The 18864-nt window shown below is 37.3% G+C and overlaps 4 protein-coding genes across 4 annotated transcripts; 2 read left to right on the top strand and 2 right to left on the bottom strand.

Moving 5' to 3' along the window:
- The first annotated feature begins 6449 nt into the window (after positions 1-6449).
- On the top strand, positions 6450-9644 carry LOC109184525 (G-type lectin S-receptor-like serine/threonine-protein kinase At4g27290). The gene is made up of 7 exons (XM_019334538.1): positions 6450-7771; positions 7958-8095; positions 8201-8349; positions 8426-8636; positions 8754-8991; positions 9074-9224; positions 9323-9644. The coding sequence occupies exons 1-7, from the start codon at positions 6454-6456 to the stop codon at positions 9620-9622; spliced, it is 2505 nt and encodes an 834-aa protein (XP_019190083.1). The 5' UTR covers positions 6450-6453; the 3' UTR covers positions 9623-9644.
- Positions 9645-10067: 423 nt separating this feature from the next.
- On the top strand, positions 10068-11272 carry LOC109184490 (fasciclin-like arabinogalactan protein 21). Its single transcript, XM_019334485.1, has one exon. The coding sequence runs from the start codon at positions 10154-10156 to the stop codon at positions 11174-11176; it is 1023 nt and encodes a 340-aa protein (XP_019190030.1). The 5' UTR covers positions 10068-10153; the 3' UTR covers positions 11177-11272.
- A 936-nt stretch (positions 11273-12208) lies between these two features.
- LOC109184489 (calcium-binding protein PBP1-like) lies at positions 12209-13133 on the bottom strand. Its single transcript, XM_019334484.1, has one exon. It carries the CDS (start codon positions 12698-12700, stop codon positions 12365-12367), a length of 336 nt encoding a protein of 111 aa, XP_019190029.1. The 5' UTR covers positions 12701-13133; the 3' UTR covers positions 12209-12364.
- A 1833-nt stretch (positions 13134-14966) lies between these two features.
- LOC109184519 (receptor-like serine/threonine-protein kinase SD1-8) lies at positions 14967-18302 on the bottom strand. The gene is made up of 7 exons (XM_019334531.1): positions 16882-18302; positions 16640-16777; positions 16386-16546; positions 16073-16283; positions 15727-15964; positions 15469-15619; positions 14967-15373 (listed from the first exon to the last, which is right to left on the bottom strand). Exons 1-7 carry the CDS (start codon positions 18161-18163, stop codon positions 15074-15076), a joined length of 2481 nt encoding a protein of 826 aa, XP_019190076.1. The 5' UTR covers positions 18164-18302; the 3' UTR covers positions 14967-15073.
- Positions 18303-18864: the final 562 nt, after the last annotated feature.

Below are 18864 nucleotides of genomic sequence, written 5' to 3'. Positions count from 1 at the left end.
TCATCTACTTCATTTTAAAGCTTCTACTAGTAAAGCCTAGGTCCAAGACTTGTAAGGTTTCATCTCTTCTTCTCCATCTTCCTTTATTGGCTTGTTTTCTAAGATGAGGTTTTCTAAGCTTAGATTTGTTTTTGGGTTGTTGTGGTTACTTGAGAGAATATGTACATATATAATTATGTATGAGGCATAAATGTATATATATATTTGATCATGTAGATACTTGAAGCTTATTCTATCTTTTCCCTAAAATTACTTAGCTATTAATACCATATATTTTGGAAAATACTATGTATCCCTAGAAAGGTTTAACTTAAGAATTTTTTATCTATAAAGTGTAAAACCCATGGAGTAGAAATGATAAATTTTTGAAGTATTTGAGCTATTAAATTATCTATTACTTGTCTATGATGTGTTGTTGATGTTTGGGATGGGATAGATTTGTCTAAGAATGTTTTGCAGATGAAAAGAGATCATCTGGTGCACCAGATGAGGCAACGGCCCAACAAGGGGACCGTTGGCTAGAGCCGTAGCCAGCCGGGCCTAGGGAACGGCCCTAGGAGAGGGTCGTTGCCTAGGGCCGACAAGCTAACGGCTTGAGGGGGCGGGCCTTGCTCAGCCCCGCCCCATGGTCCGTGAGTTTCTCCTGTGCAGTAGCCGGGCCCTTGTGGCTCAGCTACGTGTCGTTTCGGACCAGGTGTCACGGGCCCTTATGGCTCAGTATCTCGGGGCCGTCTTGACACACATTTGGGCTTTGATTTCGTCGGATTTGGATTAGAAATGAGCATGTTATGATGGAATTTGTGATGAGATTGCTTCACAGTAGTATGATTTGAGTTCACTGCCTTTGGGAATTGCTGTGTGTTATCTTCCTGATGCTATTTGTGTATTGAAATAGAGAAGCATGAACACTTGTGAATAAGAATTATTAGAAAAGCATGACTAGAATGTGTTGTATGTTCAATGGAATTTGAAGCCTATTTTGATGATAGAAATGTACAGAGCATGTCTTTTTGCAAACGAGCATGATTGTATGTTCTTGAGAGTTCTATGTGATATATATATAGATAGATTTGAAGCATGTTGTACAGTAAATTGCATTCCAAGTATATCATGTTTTAAAAGTGGATAAGTGGCCAACGTGAGCCTAAGTATTACCTTCAAAATTCATGAGCATGTGGTATCATTACCTTGTTGCATTGAGAAGTTGTTGAGATGTGACATGCATAAGTTTGGTGCATGATATATATATATATATATATATATATATATATATATATATATATATATATATATATATATATATATATTATCTATATAAGTGAGGTTTTGGAGGACCCGGTTTGGACTACGTCCTCTCGGAAGAAAGAAATAGACATTGCAGTCCCAGTATATGTAACGCGGTGTATTCCCACGTTACGAGGTTGGAAACTGCTCGCCAGGCTTGGAATCATGGTTAGGGCGTGTGCACGCTAAAAGTTCGATACCTGATTCCACAGAGATGAGTTTAGAACTAATAGAGTGGTTCGGTGGATGAGCGGGAGTATAGGTCGGCTAGAAGCCGTACCGGGATAGGTTCGTTCACGCTACGGTGAAGTTCTTACCTCATCCATTAGTAAAGAAAGCGAGTCATTGCGACTCTAAGAAAAGAAAGAAAGAAAGCGATTCATTGCGACTCTAAGAAAAGAAAGAAAGCAAGCGAGTCCTTGTGGCTCAAAGAGACCTCCACAGAAAAGTATTCTATTTTACAAACGAGTGTATGAGTATACTTATAGTATTGCACGAGATTGCATTGGTATATAGTATTGCACGAGATTGCATTTGAGTATACTATTGCAATAGATTGCATTTGAGAATGATTAACCGAGATTGTATATCGAGTATGATTGCTTTAGTGGCATTTTGATGTCTTATATATCTAGTTTGCATGATGAGAACTTGAAAGCATGAAGATATTTTCGTTTTGATTGTTGGCCCACAATTGATTGATAACATGAGTTCGTTATGATGAGATTTGTTATGAGAAATATGTGTTGGAGTATTTAGGTTGATGAGTTTTATATATTTGAAGCATGCCTGATGATATTATAGGTTGCAAGCATATAGAAAGTCTGTGATGTATCTTAAAGTTGTCTAAGTGTTGAGATTGCTTGATTAGAGTTTGTGATCAAATGTTTTTCCAAAGTATATATTGTAGTACTTTACAGGGTTAGGTGTGGTTATACTTATCTTCGTGCTAATGGGTGTTTTCCTACTTGTCTACGTGTTGTTTTGCAAAACCCCTTTCAGGTGGACCCAGCGTTTGAGAGATGATCGAGTTAGACTAGCTTAGTAGATCTAGTAGTCTAAACTCTTATTATTATTATGATGTTTATTTGATGGATTGTAGACTTATGATGTTTATGTTTGGTGATAGACACCGGAGTGTTTTTCCTCTTATGACTTTAAATTAAGTAATTTAAATGTTAGTTTGACTTAATGATTTAGTTTCATCCTTAGTCTGTGCAATCACCATGGAGAGGTGGTTGTGACAGTGACATTCCCACTAGTTTGTTATTTAAGATTGTTTATCCGCTGCTTAGTCTATCTTGTTTTTTATTTTAGAACTGTAATTAATTTTAAGAAAAGTGGGGTGTTACAGACCCGATCTCGACTATGTCATCATAATCCTGGGGCAAGATGTTCTAACTATCAAACTCTGATATGTCTCCTCCTTAAGGGAATGGAGACATTTTAGAACGGGAAAGCCGGATAGGCTAAAAATTATTCAAAGAATAAAAATGCATTAAAAGACAAAAGCTCGAGAAGAGGCATTTATTGGTAAGTTGCTGTTAAATCGAGAGAGAGGAAAACATGAGAGAATTTTTTTCGAGTGCAATTGTTCGGGAAGCTCTAGTCTGCTTGGAAAGAAAAAGTAAGCTCAAATGGGACCCCCTAAGATTCCATATTTATAGAGGGAGATTGGGGGGTTCAAATTTTAAAACTCGACACGAATCCCGAAGCGGCCACTAACTGGCTGCCACGTGTCCAGCAAACCATATGGACAGTGATCCACATCATGGTCGTGCGCTTGCACCGCACCTGATCTACGCTCACAAGGGGAAGTTTTTAGGGGGTTTATGTTCGGATTTTAAACCCGACCCCTGCTTCCGTGAACCGTCATCAGGCCACGGGCTACGAGGGCTTCTTGATATGGATTATCCCCTAACCATACTGTATTCAACATTAGACATGTATCGGATCTATTAAGTGCGTAGAGCCTGGTCCAATCAACACCGGCCCGAGTGCGTGTCTCCCTCGCCAGAATCCCACACCGAGAAGGTCTCACTAGTCACTAATGAACTGGAGATCAGTACCGATTGCATTTTCCTGATCATTTTAGGTCGTGACTGAGCCCCGACCTCCGATACTTAGAACGTAAGTTGAATACAACGATAATGAACCCTATAGCAACAGGGAATATGCGAACACGTGGACGGATCAGCCTAGACCACCAGCCTCGCCATCCGCATGAGCTCCACGTGTTGTGCATGCCACTAGACCGGTAGCTCTCGTTGCTCCCTGACAGCCCCTATATATACCACATTAAATGCAGAGAAAATGGACTTTTGGCAATCTCTATATAGCTATTTTAAGTTTGGGAACTTATGACCTTACGCCATTAACCGAGCATATTCCCTTAAACAACGAGAAGGGGGCAGGACATAAACCCAGTTCGACCGAGCATTTTGTACGTATTTGTGAGAATCGAAGCATTTAACACATCAATATTACTTATATATGTAATTTTGTTATGACTCATTTTTATTATATATGACTCGTCTCACATATTGAGGCTTGGGAGATGGTCTCACAAGATACCATCTCCAAGAGCAATTTACTTGATAATATATTTTTTTTAATTAGATAAATTACCAGTTTACATGTAGTAAATCAATTCAATGATTTATGTGGCACTAATATATAGAAAATGAGTTAATTTTTTTTAAAAGAAGTATATAAATTACTTAGGAATGAATTAGCATAGGTTAGATATATAAACTTGACAAAAAAAAAAATGATATGACAATATATATTAATTGTACAATAAAAATATAGACGTTAAATTCATTTTTTAGTCTTTTTTAATGTTTATCTTTTTTTTGAAAGTATTTTTTTTTTAAATGTATTTCTCTTCTTGCAATATTAATTAACGACGTTATAATGGTAGGATGATGTTTCCGTGTAGCAAGTGCAATGAACACAAATTTAAAAACAACAAAATTCATAGCAATTAAATCACAAATGAAAATAGGTGGAGACAAACTATTAGTCGGAGCGAGCAATCATATTTGGACTAATTCGAGCAAAACAATAATATTTGGACGTTGCTTTTATTTATATTTTTCTTTTCTTATGGTCACCATCGTTGAACTTTTCAAAACTTTTAAAAGTCCTATGACTTGTGGAAAAGAAATGGTATGTTTGATTTTGTAGGCAAATTCAGGGTAGTTAAGCAACCGAACATGAACGAATGAAAGTTGTTTGTCCTCGTTTGTTAAAATTTTTGGAGTGTTCATGTTTGTGTTTGTTAAGGACTCAAAATCATATTTGTGTTCGTTTATTAAGCGTTCATTAGTGTTCGTTAATGTTCATGAGCACGTTCATGAATGTATTCATTAACATTATTAACACTTTCGTTCGCGGACTCAAAATCATGTTCGCGGACATATTCGTTCACGTTCGTAAACACTTTCACACACACTTAATAACCAAACACATGCTCATGTTCATAATCACAATTTGTTTGTGAGCAAGTATATATAGGGTAAGGATCAGGTGTGGGTGGTGCTTCCCGTGCGGTTGTGCGGGTGGACGCACATTAAGCATTACACTAGCGCACTTTAAGTACACAACACACGCACATTAAACACACAAACAAAATACATTCAGAACACAAACTCACGCACCTTAAGCACAAAAGTCACGCATCTTAAGCGCAACCCTCACGCACCTTAAGCACAACCCTCACGCACCTTAAGCACAAAAACACACGCACCTTAAGTTTTAACAACAACTCACAATAAGCACAAGACTCACGCACCTTAAGCACAAGACTCACGCACCTTAAACACAAAACTCATGCACTTTAAAGTTTCAACAACAACTCACGCAACAAATCACATTAAGTACACTCACGCACATTAAGCACAAAACTCACGCACATTAGGCACAGGCCCTCACGCACCTTAAGTACAATACTCATGCACATTAAGTATTACACACTCACGCACATTAAGCACAAACCTCACGCACCTTAAGCACAATACTCACACATTACATTAAGTACAAAACTCGCGCACAACCGCACGAGAAATCTTCACCCGATATATATATATATATATATATATATATATATATATATATATATATATATATATATATATATATATATATATATATATATATATATATATATATATATATGTATGTATGTATGTATGTATGTATGTATGTATGTATGTATGTATGTATGTATGTATGTATGTATGTATGTATGTATGTATGTATGTACGTACGTACGTATGTGCGTGTGTTTAATTGCCGGTTCATGAACATGTTCGTAAACATTATTAAGAGAACACTAAACGAGCTTGTTCATGAACATTATTAAACGAATACAAACGAGTTTGTCACGAACTCTTAGCAAACGAGCCTACAACTGTTCAGATTCTGTTTATTTATGAACCGAACTCTAAAATTTGTTCCTTTATATTCGTTTACGTTAATAAACAAATATAAACCAGCGCTTACCGAACACGAATACAAATAATTTAATTTGTCAAAAACTCTATTCGCTAACACACATAGACAAATTATACTATATATGGAGTATGTCGACTTTACATTGTGGATCCAAATCAGAAATAACATTCAAATTATTCATATTAAACAATTGGATTTTGTAGGGGTAGGATGAGGGAAGCATATTTTACATTGACCACTTGTGTTAAAAAAAGTGAAATTATCCATCCTATCCGCCCTATACTCCAGTCTAATAGGATTATGAAGGGGGTAAACTAACTACTCAAATTGCTGGTGAAAGTCAATCTTTAGTATCTTCTGACAAGTTTCACCTTTGTGATTCGATTCATTCAAAGGCCTGTGGAACCATTTTGAAGCACAAAAAATAATGACTTAGAAAGTAAACATCATCTGTCAAGTAGGGTGGTTTGATGATATGACTATTATGAATAAATTAGATGGTAATTGCTGAAAAAAAAAAAAAAAAAAAAAAGTCAACACCATCTACTTCAATAACTCCTTCTGAAATGCTGAGTCATGCAAAATCTTCCATCTACAGCTAAACACGTACACGCAGTCTAGCTTGACTATCACCTCTCTTTTTTTTCTTTTTTTTTTTAATTATTACAACTAGCCCGTTGCGTTGCAAAGCTAGACTGCCAGAGCTGTGAAATGGCTGCTTCTGTAAGTAATGATATGGGATGGGTTTGTAGTTGCATTATTTCTTATGGTTTCTTAGCCTTTCTGTGTTTTTTCTGCAATGTTGGAGGGAGCACTGACAGTCTCAGGCCCGGCGAATCTGTTACTCAAAACCGGACCTTAGTCTCCGCCGGCGGGAACTTCGCCTTAGGATTCTTCCACCCCGGAAACTCTTCTTCTTCCTTTCTCGGGATTTGGTATAATTCCATCAACAATACTGTGATCTGGGTGGCTAACAGAGAATCTCCCCTGCGTCAAGATTCTGAAGCCATTTTCACACTGGGGTATGATGGGAATTTGCAGCTTTTGGACGGCGGCGGAAGAAATATTATATGGTCAACCAATATCTCAGGCGGCGGCGGAGGATCCACGGCCGCCCAACTGCAAGATACGGGAGATCTTGTTGTGAAGCAGGGTGAGAACACCGTTTGGGAAAGCTTTGATGGCGACAGCGATACATTAATGCCGGAGATGAGGCTAAAGGTAAACAAGAAAACCGGAAAACGGAACGTGATAAGATGTTGGAGTAGCAGTGATGATCCCCGGCCAGGGAAATTCTCCTGGGGAATGGATCCTAAAGGATCTCCCCAGTTTTTGATTTGGAAAGAAGATAAACCTTATTATAGGAGCAATTTGTATCAGGAAGGGTTTACTTACAGTATTTACTTTCCCTCAGGTGGATATGCTTTACGTTATTCTTTTGCTAATGAAAATGATGAAGAATATTTCAGCTATGGATATGTTGACACCTCAATTCACGCAAGGGTCATCTTGACTCCTGACGGTCATTTGCAGTTTCTGTCGAAGAAAAAAACAAGTGAAAATTGGCAGATGGTATGGCAAACGCCAACCAATGAGTGTGAATTGTATGCACGCTGTGGTTCATTTGGAAGCTGTGAGATCCACGATTCGCACCCGGTTTGCAGTTGCTTGAATGGGTTTAAACCAAGATCACAGAGAGATTGGGATAATGGGAAGTATGATGGAGGGTGTGAGAGGAGAGTAGCCTTGGGGTGTGGAGAAGGAGAAGATGATAAGTTCATGAGGTTGCCTTTGAGGAAATGGCCTGACCATTCATCTTCACTGGGAAATATGACATTTCTGGAATGTGAAATGGAGTGTTCTAACAACTGCTCTTGCACCGCTTTTGCGTACTCAAATATCACTTATGATTCTGCAGTGTATTGTATAAACTGGTTTGGCGACTTAGTCGATTTGGCACATAACTATTCTCCTGCAGGTGACTTCGGCCAAGATCTATATGTTCGTGTTCATGCATCTGAGCTAATAAGTAAGTATTACAGGGTGGTTGTCTGGACGGGCTTAACTCACTAGTTCAGCAGTGAATTTATTGTTTGTGTGCATTGACATTTTAGTTTGTCTACTGAACAATTAAGTTACCATGATTTATATTCAGTCGGGGTGTAGGGTAGGATGTTTATTTCTTTGCTTTTATTTATGATGTTAATTAATGCAGATGGAAGCACTGGAAATGAACATTCATCACCTCACAAAAACAAACGTCGTCTTGTTGCAATAATAGTAGCTTCAGTCTCTGCATTCTTTCTTACTGTTTTGGTGTATATCCTCAACCGAAAATACTTTACAGGGAAAGGTATATATATATATATAGTTAATTAATTCTTGTGCTCATTTTGGTTCACATACACTTAATTAATTATGTTCAGGTCTTAATTAATTTCTGCGTGTGTAAACACAGGTCCTACAATGTCATCAACTGCACCCCTTCTTGGTGGTAAAGATGACATAGACTTGTTGCAGCTTAGCTTGCGGGGAATAATTGATGCTACAAACAATTTTGATGAAGCAAACAAACTTGGAGAGGGCGGTTTTGGCCCAGTCTATAAGGTGACAACAATTTTGTGATTATTGTTTCATCACTTATAGAGACCTTGACTTTTCATTATATGTTGTTTTTCTTTAGGGGTTTATATCAGAATTTGGGATGGTAGCCATCAAAAGACTATCCAAGCAATCATCTCAAGGTCAGCAGGAGTTCATGAATGAACTGAAGCTAATTGCAAAACTTCAGCATACAAATCTTGTGCGCCTATTGGGTTGCTGCATTGAGAATGAAGAAAAGATATTAATCTATGAGTACCTGTCCAAGAGAAGTCTAGACAAATTCTTATTTGGTACATTTCTGTTTATCTTTTCAATTACTTAAATTCTCAAGTTTCACTTGTTGGGAGCCTTAAATCATGCATCCATTTAAAATTTCATTAACCATAATCTCACTATGTTTCTCTCAGATGCATTTCAAAAAGATAATTTAGATTGGAATACGCGCATTCAAATAATAGATGGAGTTGCTCAAGGCATTCTTTATCTTCACAAGTACTCTAGACTGAAAGTCATTCATCGGGACTTAAAAGCAAGTAATATTTTACTTGACGAAGCAATGAAACCCAAAATATCAGATTTTGGAATGGCAAGAATTTTTTATATTGATCAAACTCAGGCAAAAACAAATCATGTGGTTGGAACATAGTAAGCTTACTTCAAATCACTCTTGATTCGTATTTGAGTCAATTGATAACTTTATAACTAATATATGTCTTTTTTTGCTTAGTGGTTACATTCCGCCGGAATATGTATTACATGGTCAGTTTTCTGAGAAATCCGATGTATTCAGTTTTGGAGTGTTGCTATTGGAAATTGTTAGTGGCCAGAAGAATTCTAATTTTTTTCGGACTCAACTTTCTTTAACTCTCCTAGGATGGGTAGGCATTTTCAATAACTTCATGACTTTAGATGTATAAATTATATGTAGATCCAAAGAAATAGATGTTATGATTTATTTTATTTTTTATTGTATTAGGCATGGGAAAACTGGAAAAATGGACGACCACTTGAATTTGTTGATTTAGCGATAAAGGAATCATGCGACTCTCTCAAGGTCATAAAGTGCATCGAGGTAGGACTTCTATGTGTTCAAGCAATTCCAACGGATAGACCAATAATGTTTGATGTAGTTCGAATGTTGAGCAATGACCTTGCAACACCAATTCAACAACTCAAAGAACCTGCATTTGTTTCTAGCAAATCTAATTCCATTGTTTGTACTTCTCATCTTAATTCTAAAAATGAGATTACAATAAGTACTCTCGATCCTCGATAAAGGATCTGTCATTTTGTGTAAATATTTTATACCCTTGTCAATTCTTATACATTTCTTTTGCCTTGATGTAATATCTTCTAATCATTTTATTTCAAATCTTTTGTAAAGTTTACATCTTATCAATTGAAGTTTTCTTCTATTCAATTAAGTCTATCAAACAATTACATATGTTATTTTGGTGTATGATTTTGATGTCATGATCAGGAGATCAAGGGATATGACACGCAATATGTGACAACTATTTTCTTTACACTGAATCAATTTTGTATTTCTGGTTAAATTTTGTTAAAAATTGTTGTCTATGTTCAGAACACATCAAAATCATTCATAATATGTTTAAATTGCACATTTTTTTATTTTTAATATCAGAACTTGGGAGTAGAAAATGAAGTAGAAAGTCTTTCTCATTTGCATGTTTAAAAAAACGCCCATCCAAACCTATACCACATTTTAAAATATAGAGTCCATACTTTTTAACTCCCGTCTTCCAAATAAGCAAGCAAGCAAGAAGAAAGAAGAAAGCATACAACAATGGCGGATTCGTGTTCGCACTGGTGGCACGCTCCTTTCTACCTGGCCCTCTCTGTAACACTGGCTTTCGTCGCCATCTCCACCGGCAACCGCTCCAGAAACCCTCAATCAAAACTCTCACTCCAACATCCACTACATCACAACCTCTCATTCAACGCCTCCCGCGCTCTCCGCCTCCGCGGCGGCTTCACCGTCTTCGCCGCCCTCCTCCAAATCTCCCCGGAGCTCTTCCTCTCCTCCTCCCCGGAGTCCACCGTGTTCGCCGTCCAAGACCCCGCCTTCTTCAACGCCTCCCTCCCTCCCCCCTGGGCCATCAAGGAGCTCCTCCTCTACCACACCTCCCCTTCCCGCCTCCCCTTCCGCCTCCTCCTCAGAATCTTCCCCGGAAGCTGCGTCTCCACTCTTCTCCTCGATAAGAACGTCAAGATCACCAAGATTGATCGAAAACGCCGCTCCGTTGAGATCAACCACGTCTTGATCACCCACCCGGATCTTTTTCTTGGACCCGGCCTCTCCGTCCATGGAGTCGCCGGATTCTTCTCGCCGGTAAAAGAAACCGTCCAATCCTTCACCTGCGATTCCAGAAACCCCCAACTCGAATGGCCAAGAATCGTTCAACTCCTCAGCGCTAACGGATTCGTCTCCTTCGCAATCGGACTGTACTCTGTTCTTGACGGCCTCGCCGGCGATCACTCCAACTTGACCTCCGTCACCATCTTCGCGCCGCCCAGCTTGGGATTCTTATCATCCCCATCGCCATTGTTGAGCAAAGTGGTGAAGCTTCATTTACTGCCCAGTAAATACACGTACCAGGATCTGTCATCTCTGCCCCAGGGAACTGTTCTCAACACTCTGCTTCCCGGTGCAGAAGTCAAGATCAGTTTCAATAATTCCACGAGAAGTTTGTCTGCCAATGGAGTGGAGATCATTGCACCAGATGTTTTAAGATCCAGAAATTTCACAGTCCATGGGATTTCTCGAGCTTTAGGTGTATATAATCAGCTTCAGAACCAGATAGTTTAGTTCTTCTGCTCTGCTTTCCAGAGACAACAAATTTCTGGGATTTGTGTTTAGTTTTGTATTCAATTTTGTTGATTCAAGAAAATTCAAGTTAGGCTTGTGGAATCATGTGTGTTATTTTATATCATCAAAGAGTTAATAGACACCCAGTTTCGTTGGCATTGGCATGAATGGTCGTGCACACCAATTTAGATAGTTCAAAATCACCTCTCATAATGAAAAAATCAAAATGATCAGCACTTTGTTACTTAATTGGATCGACTCGGTATCAACGGGATAAGTCGAGTATGGTACGAGCTTAAAAGCACCTCTTATAGTTAAGATTTACTCAAGACACCTCGTGGTCTAACCAAAAATCAAAGAGTTAATAGACAAGCAGTTTGGTTGGCATGAACAACCGTGCACTCCCATCTTTTAAGAGAGATAGTTCAAAATCACCTCTTTTAATTGAAAAATCAATTTGACCAACACTTTGTTCCTTAATTGGACCGATTCGATATAAACTTAAGTATAGTACGAGCTTAAAGACACCTCTTATAATTAAGATCTACTCAAGATACATCGTGGTCTAACCAAAAATCAAAGAGTTAACAGACAACCAGTTTGGTTGGCATTAATGATTGTGCACTCTCATCTTTTAAAAGAGGTAGTTCAAAATCACATCTCTTAATGAAAAAAATCAATATGGTCAACACTTTGTTCCTTAAATGGAAACCGACTCAGTATAAACATGATTAGTTTGAGTATTGTACGGGCTTAAAAACACCTCTTATAGTTAATATCTACTCAAGACACTTCCTGACAAAAAATCAAAGAGTTAATAGACAACTAGGTTGGTTGGAGTGAATGGTCGTGCACTCTCATTCTTTAAGAGATGTTCAAAAATCTAATCTCGATCTTATGAAAAATCTAATATGGTCAACACTTTGTACCTTAATTGCGTTGGCTTGATGCGAACTGTAATTAGTCTGAGTATGATATAAGTTTAAAGCAAGGTTTCTCCTATAGTTAGGATCTACTCAAAGACACATCGTAGATCAAAAATCAAAGAGATAATAGACAATTATAAACACAAAAAGTAGAGCAAGAACAATTTAATTTAAACAGTACTACTATTAGATTGGGAGTTTCTGAACCAACAAAAAAAAGAAGAGAAAAAGTGTAAGAATAAACATCTTCATTGTTGTTTGATCATCTGGGAGCTTGGGAAGAAGCTTGCAGAGCTGTTTGAAGCCAAGCTTCAGATTCCTGCATCAACTCAGGGCTCAATCTAAACATCAGAACACAAAACTCCATCTGATCAAGCCCTCCATCACCATCCAAATCCCCTTCTTTGATCATGCTCCACACCTCATCATCTCCCAAATCTTGAAGCCCTAAAAGGGCACAGTTCTTCTTCAGGCTCTCAAATGTAATCACCCCTTTGTTCCTGTCCATCAGCATCCTGAACCCATTGCACAGCTCTTCAATCAGCCCCTCCCCACCCAGCTTATCAGCCATCAATGGCAGCATATCTTGGAAAGCCATTGTTTCCTGGAAAAAGGGTGTTCCTGTTTTGGGTTATTGAACAGAAAGATGGGGTTTTTATAAGGGAGATTTGAAGAGTGATGACAACCAAGTTACAGGAGAGTTAATAGCTGGTTGGCTTTGGTTATTGCAACACTGAAATTGCAGAGATCTTTCTGGGGAGAATTGGTAGGCTTTGTCACCCTTTTAAGGGGCACAATATAGACCATATGCATAGTATAGAGAAAACCTTAATAATATAATAATGTTGTTTAAGACCAAAGCATAATTGGGTTGTGAAAGGTGTTGGGTTTTGGAGGGCAATTGGAAATATGTTAGGAATCAAATCACATGATGAGGATGATTTGTTGGTCTAAAGGGGACTTGAGGTGGGAGCTTGGAAACTACGGTTGGCATCTTCACTTGTGGTTCAAACACCATTAGACTATTGAAGAATCTTCGAATCTTATTAAAAAAAAAAAATTCAAAATAATATCCTATAAAAGTTTATATAAAATGCCCTCAATTCTCATTTCTGTTGCCGGTTGATACCATGCATCTTTGTATTCCGTGTAAAAAAATAATGATTTTGAGTGGTAAATAACGTTTTTATATTGCCATTTAAACATATTTATTGACGTAAATCGGACAAAAAAATGGTCATGCTACAATAATGTTAGGATCAACGAGGATGCTTTGAAAAAGATGACTAAATGTGGAATGGACACACATAAATCTAAGACTAAAAAAGGAAAATGAATTTAAAGGTAGAACTAAGGCTCTGTTTGGCAGAGCTTATTTAGGAGCTTATAGTTTATTTTAGGCTAAAGTGTCATCCCGCACCATGAACCACTCTTGATTATTCATGCCGCACCATGAACTTTAATAAGTGATATTTAGAGCCATAAATCAATTTTTGTTTTTCGTCTAGAACTTTTTACAGGTTTCCTACAGGTTACCGGTAATAATATTGCTGACATGGAATTTTTTATTAGTTTTTTTTGGTATTTTTCTTCTTTCGCCTTCGTATTATTATTATTTTTTTGCATATTTTTCTTTTTTCCTAAACGTATAGGCCCGCTCTGCGTTTTTCGCTTCTCGTTTCTCCGATTCCAAACTCCGCAAAGCAGGCCTGATCAGAGAAATGAGAAGCGAAAAAAGCAGAGCAGGCATATATGTTTAGGAAAAACGAAAAATACGAAAAAAAAAATAATACGAAGACAAAAGAAGAAAAATTCCAAAAAAAAACTAATAAAAAATTCCACGTCAGAATTATTATTACCGGTAACTTGTAGGAAACCTGTAAAAAGTTCTAGACGAAAAAAAATTATGGTTTATGACTCTAAATATCACTTATTAAAGTTCATGGTGCGGCATGAATAATCAGGAATGGTTCATGGTGCGAGATGACACTTTAGCCCTTATTTTAAACTATGAATAAGCTATAAGCTCTGTTTGGTAATGTTCTCAAAATAAGCTCCTAGCTTAAAATAAGAGCTTAGTTTGGAACGCTACTTTAGGTAGCGTTTCAAAATAAGCTCCTAGCTTCCTAACTTTTTTTTTTTTCATCTTTATCCTTATTATTTTAAAGAAATGACATAATTTACTCTTCCCAATTAAAACTCTTTTCTCTTCTCTTTTATCTGCAATCTAACTTTCACCGCAAATATTATTATTATTATTATTATTATTATTATTATTATTATTAGGAGATTTGCAACAATATTGCTACTTCATTATGAGATGCTATATCATAATTATGCTAATAGTTTTATTTCAAAATGTTAAATTTAAATATGTAAACAAACTAATTTAAATTTTATGAAGATATTCTTTTTAGTATTTTTACATTTATCAGCTTATAAAAAGCTAATTTTACCAAACACTATCAATCTTAACAGCTAGTTTAACAGCTCTTCAGTTTTCAGCTCCGAGCTTATAGCTTTTCAGCTTTCAGCCCCTTTTCAGCTTTCAGCTCCTAACTTATAGCTTTTCAGCTAGGTTTGCCAAACAAAGCCTAAATAGACCAAAATGCCCTTCTATTTAACGTTATTTTAACGGTCTCGTTGACGAAGGAAAAATAATAATAATTATGCTACAATAATACTATAACCAAAGGGGATGTTTTGTTAAAATAAAAATTAAAAGTAGACTAACACCTATAAATCTATGACAAGAAATAAAATTAACTCTTATTTATTAATTTAAGAATTTTTTTATATTCTATAATCAAATCTCTGACTTCCATTTGGAAGGGTTAGGTCGACACCATCAAACCACAAGATACTTGGCAACCATATGAAACATTTGACTATGAAACCAGATGCAGACCTATAACAAACTAGTATAATAGCTGACAAGGGCATAAAATATTTACAGAAATTGACAAATCCGTTACCGAGGATCGAGAATACTTATTGTAATCTCATTTTTAGAATTAGGATGAGAAGTACAAATACTGGAATTAGAATTGCTCGAAACAAATGCAGGTTCTTTGAGTTGTGGAATTGGTGTTGTAGGATCATTGCTCAACATTCGAACTACATCAGACATTGTTGGTCTATCTGTTGGAATAGCTTGGACGCATAGAAGTCCCACCTCAATACATCTTATGACTTTGAGAGAGTCACAAGATTCCTTTATAGCTATATCAATAAATTCAAGTGGTTTTCCATCTTTCCAGTTTTCCCATGCCTAATACAAACAAAAATAAAAGAAATCATATCATATATTTCTTCTGGTATAGATATAATATATATCCAAATCATAAAATTATTGAAAATGCCTACCCATCCTAGGAGGGTGACAGATAGTTGAGTCTGAAAAAAATTAGAATTCTTTTGGCCACTAACAGTTTCCAATAGCAGCACTCCAAAACTGTATACATCGGATTTCTCCGAAAATTGACCATGCAATACATATTCCGGTGGAATATAACCACTAAGCAACAAAAGAAAATATATTAGTTATAGAAATACTAACCTATGATATGATCAAGTTATGAATTGACTCAAATATTGAACAAGAGTGGTTCCAACTAAACTTACTATGTTCCAACCACATGATTTGTTTTCTCCTGAGTTTGGTCCATCACAAAAATTCTTGCCATCCCAAAATCTGATATTTTGGGTTTCATTGCTTCATCAAGTAAAATATTGCTTGCTTTTAAGTCCCGATGAATGACTTTCAATCTAGAGTACTTGTGAAGATAAAGAATTCCTTGAGCAACTCCCTCTATTATTTGAAACCGCGTGTTCCAATCTAAATTTTCTTTCTGAAATGCATCTGAGAGAAATATAGTGATTTCGTTAATGAAATTTTAAATTTGTGATTCAAGGCCCCTAGCTAGCAAATGAAATCTCCAAATAGTAACATAGAAAATAACAAATGTACCAAATAAGAACTTGTCTAGACTTGTCTTGGACAGGTACTCATAGATTAATATTTTTTCTTCACCCTCAATGCAGCAACCCAATAGGCGCACAAGATTAGTATGCTGTAGTTTTGCAATTAGCTTCAGCTCATTCATGAACTCCTTCAAGCCTTGAGATGATTGCCTAGATAATCTCTTGATGGCTACCATCCCAAATTCTGACAAAAATCCCTAAAGAAAAATAACAATTAAGGCAATAACCTTCTACTCTAATAAAGACAAATCATTGTATATATATGGGACTGTGAAACAATTATCATAAAATAAAATTACCTTATAAACAGGACCAAAACCTCCCTCTCCGAGTTTGTTCACTTCATCGAAGTTGTTTGTAGCATCAATTATTCTCCTGAAACTGAGCTGTAGCAACTCTATATCGTCTTTACCGAGAAGGGGTGCATCAGATGAGTCCGTAGACTTTTTACAAACCCAACCTGGAAATACAATCAACATATAAGTGCATGGGATGTGAACCAAAATGACCATATATACACTCACTTGAGACTTGAGAGGTGTTAATTGTATACCTTTTCTTCCACAGTATTTCCAGGTTAGGATATACACCAAAACAAAAATAAGAAAGAATGCAGAGACTGAGGCCACTATTATTGCAACAAGACGAGATTTGCTTTTGTGAGATGAATGATCATTTCCACTGCTTCCATCTGCATTAATTAACATCATATGATAAAAGTAATGAAATAAACACCATACCCCACCCCACCCCACCCCACCCCACCCCTGTATTTCATATCTGAAACTAACTTACTTAGCTCAGACGAATGAACACGAACATAAAGATCTTGGCCGAAACCTCCAGATGTATAGTTATGTACCAAATCGACTAAGTCGCCAAACCAGTTTATACAATTTACTGCAGAGAAAGAATTGATATTTGAATACCCAAAAGCGGTGCAGTTGCAGTTCTTAGAACACTCCATTTCACATTCCTTAAATGTCATATTTCCCAGTGAAGATGCATGGTCAGGCCATTTCATCATCTGCAGCTTCATGAATGTATCATCTTCTCCACATCCCAAGGCTATGCTCCTCTCACACCCTCCATCATACTTCCCCTTATCCCAATCTCTCTGTGATCTTGGTTTAAACCCTTCCAAGCAACGGCAAACCGAGTGGGCATCGAATCTCTCACAGCTTCCAAATGAACCACAGTGTGCATATACTTCACACTCAGTGGCTGGCGCCTCCCACAGCCTCGACCATTGATCACTTGTTTTTTGCTTCAACAGAAACTGAATATGACCTTCCGGAGTCAAAACGAACCTTGATTGAATTGAGGTGTTAGTATATCTAAAGCTGAAATTTTCTTCATCATTTTCTGTAGCATAAGAATAAATTGCATATCCCCCTGAGGGAAAGTAAACACTGTAAGTAAACCCTTGCTGTGACGTGGGGCTCCTATAATAAGGTTTATCTTCTTTCCAAATAAAAAACTGGGGAGATCCTTTAGGATCCATTCCCCACGAGAATTTCCCTGGCCGGGGATCATCACTGCTACTCCAACATCTTATCACGTTCCGTTTTCCGGTTTTCTTGTTTACCTTTAGCCTCATCTCCGGCATTAATGTATCGCTGTCGCCATCGAAGCTTTCCCAAACGTTGCTCTCACCCTGCTTCACAACAAGATCTCCCGTATCTTGCAGTTGGGCGGCCGTGGATCCTCCGCCGCCGCCGCTTGAGATATTGGTTGACCATATAATATTTCTTCCGCCGCCGTCCAAAAGCTGCAAATTCCCATCATACCCGAGTGTGAAAACGGCTTCAGAATCTTGACGCAGCGGAGATTCTCTATTAGCGACCCAGATCACAGTTTTGTTGATGGAATTGTACCATATCCCGAGAAACAAAGAAGAAGAAGAAGAGTTCCCGGGGCGGAAGAATCCTAACGCGAAGTTCCCGCCGGCTGAGATTAAAGTCTGGTTTGGAGTAATCGATTCGCCACGTCTGAGACTATCGGTGCTCGCTCCAAGATTGCAGAAAATACACAGAAAGGCTAATAAAACATACAAAATGCAACAAACCCATCCCATACCAATACAATACCGCTAGCAGTTTAGCTTTTTCTAAGCAACAGCTATCTATCTATACATTGAATTATGGGGTTGACCATAAAAAAGGTAGCTAATTGAGTTTCAGCAGACCTTGATCTAGATGGTGTTTACTTTGAAATTTCAAATTTGTTTATTCCAATATGGTTCACAGATTGCATAAGTTCAATCATGGGCCCAAAGGGGGAAAGAAACTTCGTGGCAATTTTCCTTCGGAATTTCAATTTTTTGATTTGCATCCTACGCGTGAAGGACAATCATTAATGCGTTGACCATGGTTTGGTGTAAAAAAAAATAATTATCACATATTACCTATCATATCCCCTGTAATCTCCGGATGATGACATCAAAATCCTACACCAAAACAACATATGTAATGGTTTGATAGACTTAATCCAACAGAAGAGAACTTCAATTGAAAGAAATCGTTTTAGAATTCAATTCCGTTAAAGATTCAATAAGATGTAAACTCTACAAAAGACTTGAAAGAAAATGAGGAGAACATATTACATATTGACGAAAGAACTGTATAAGAGTTGTCAAGGGCATAAAATATTTACAAAAAAGGGTGAATCAACGATTTGGTCCCTTACTTATTCGCGACTTGTCAATGTTGCCCCTGAATCACGTATTCATCAATTTAGTCCCCGAAAATAATTGTTTTTTGTCAAATAAGTCCCTCA

This window comes from Ipomoea nil, unplaced genomic scaffold (assembly GCF_001879475.1).
Source record: "Ipomoea nil cultivar Tokyo-kokei standard unplaced genomic scaffold, Asagao_1.1 scaffold1262, whole genome shotgun sequence".
Lineage (NCBI taxonomy): Eukaryota > Viridiplantae > Streptophyta > Magnoliopsida > Solanales > Convolvulaceae > Ipomoea > Ipomoea nil.
This window is presented reverse-complemented; position numbering and strand designations above follow the sequence as displayed.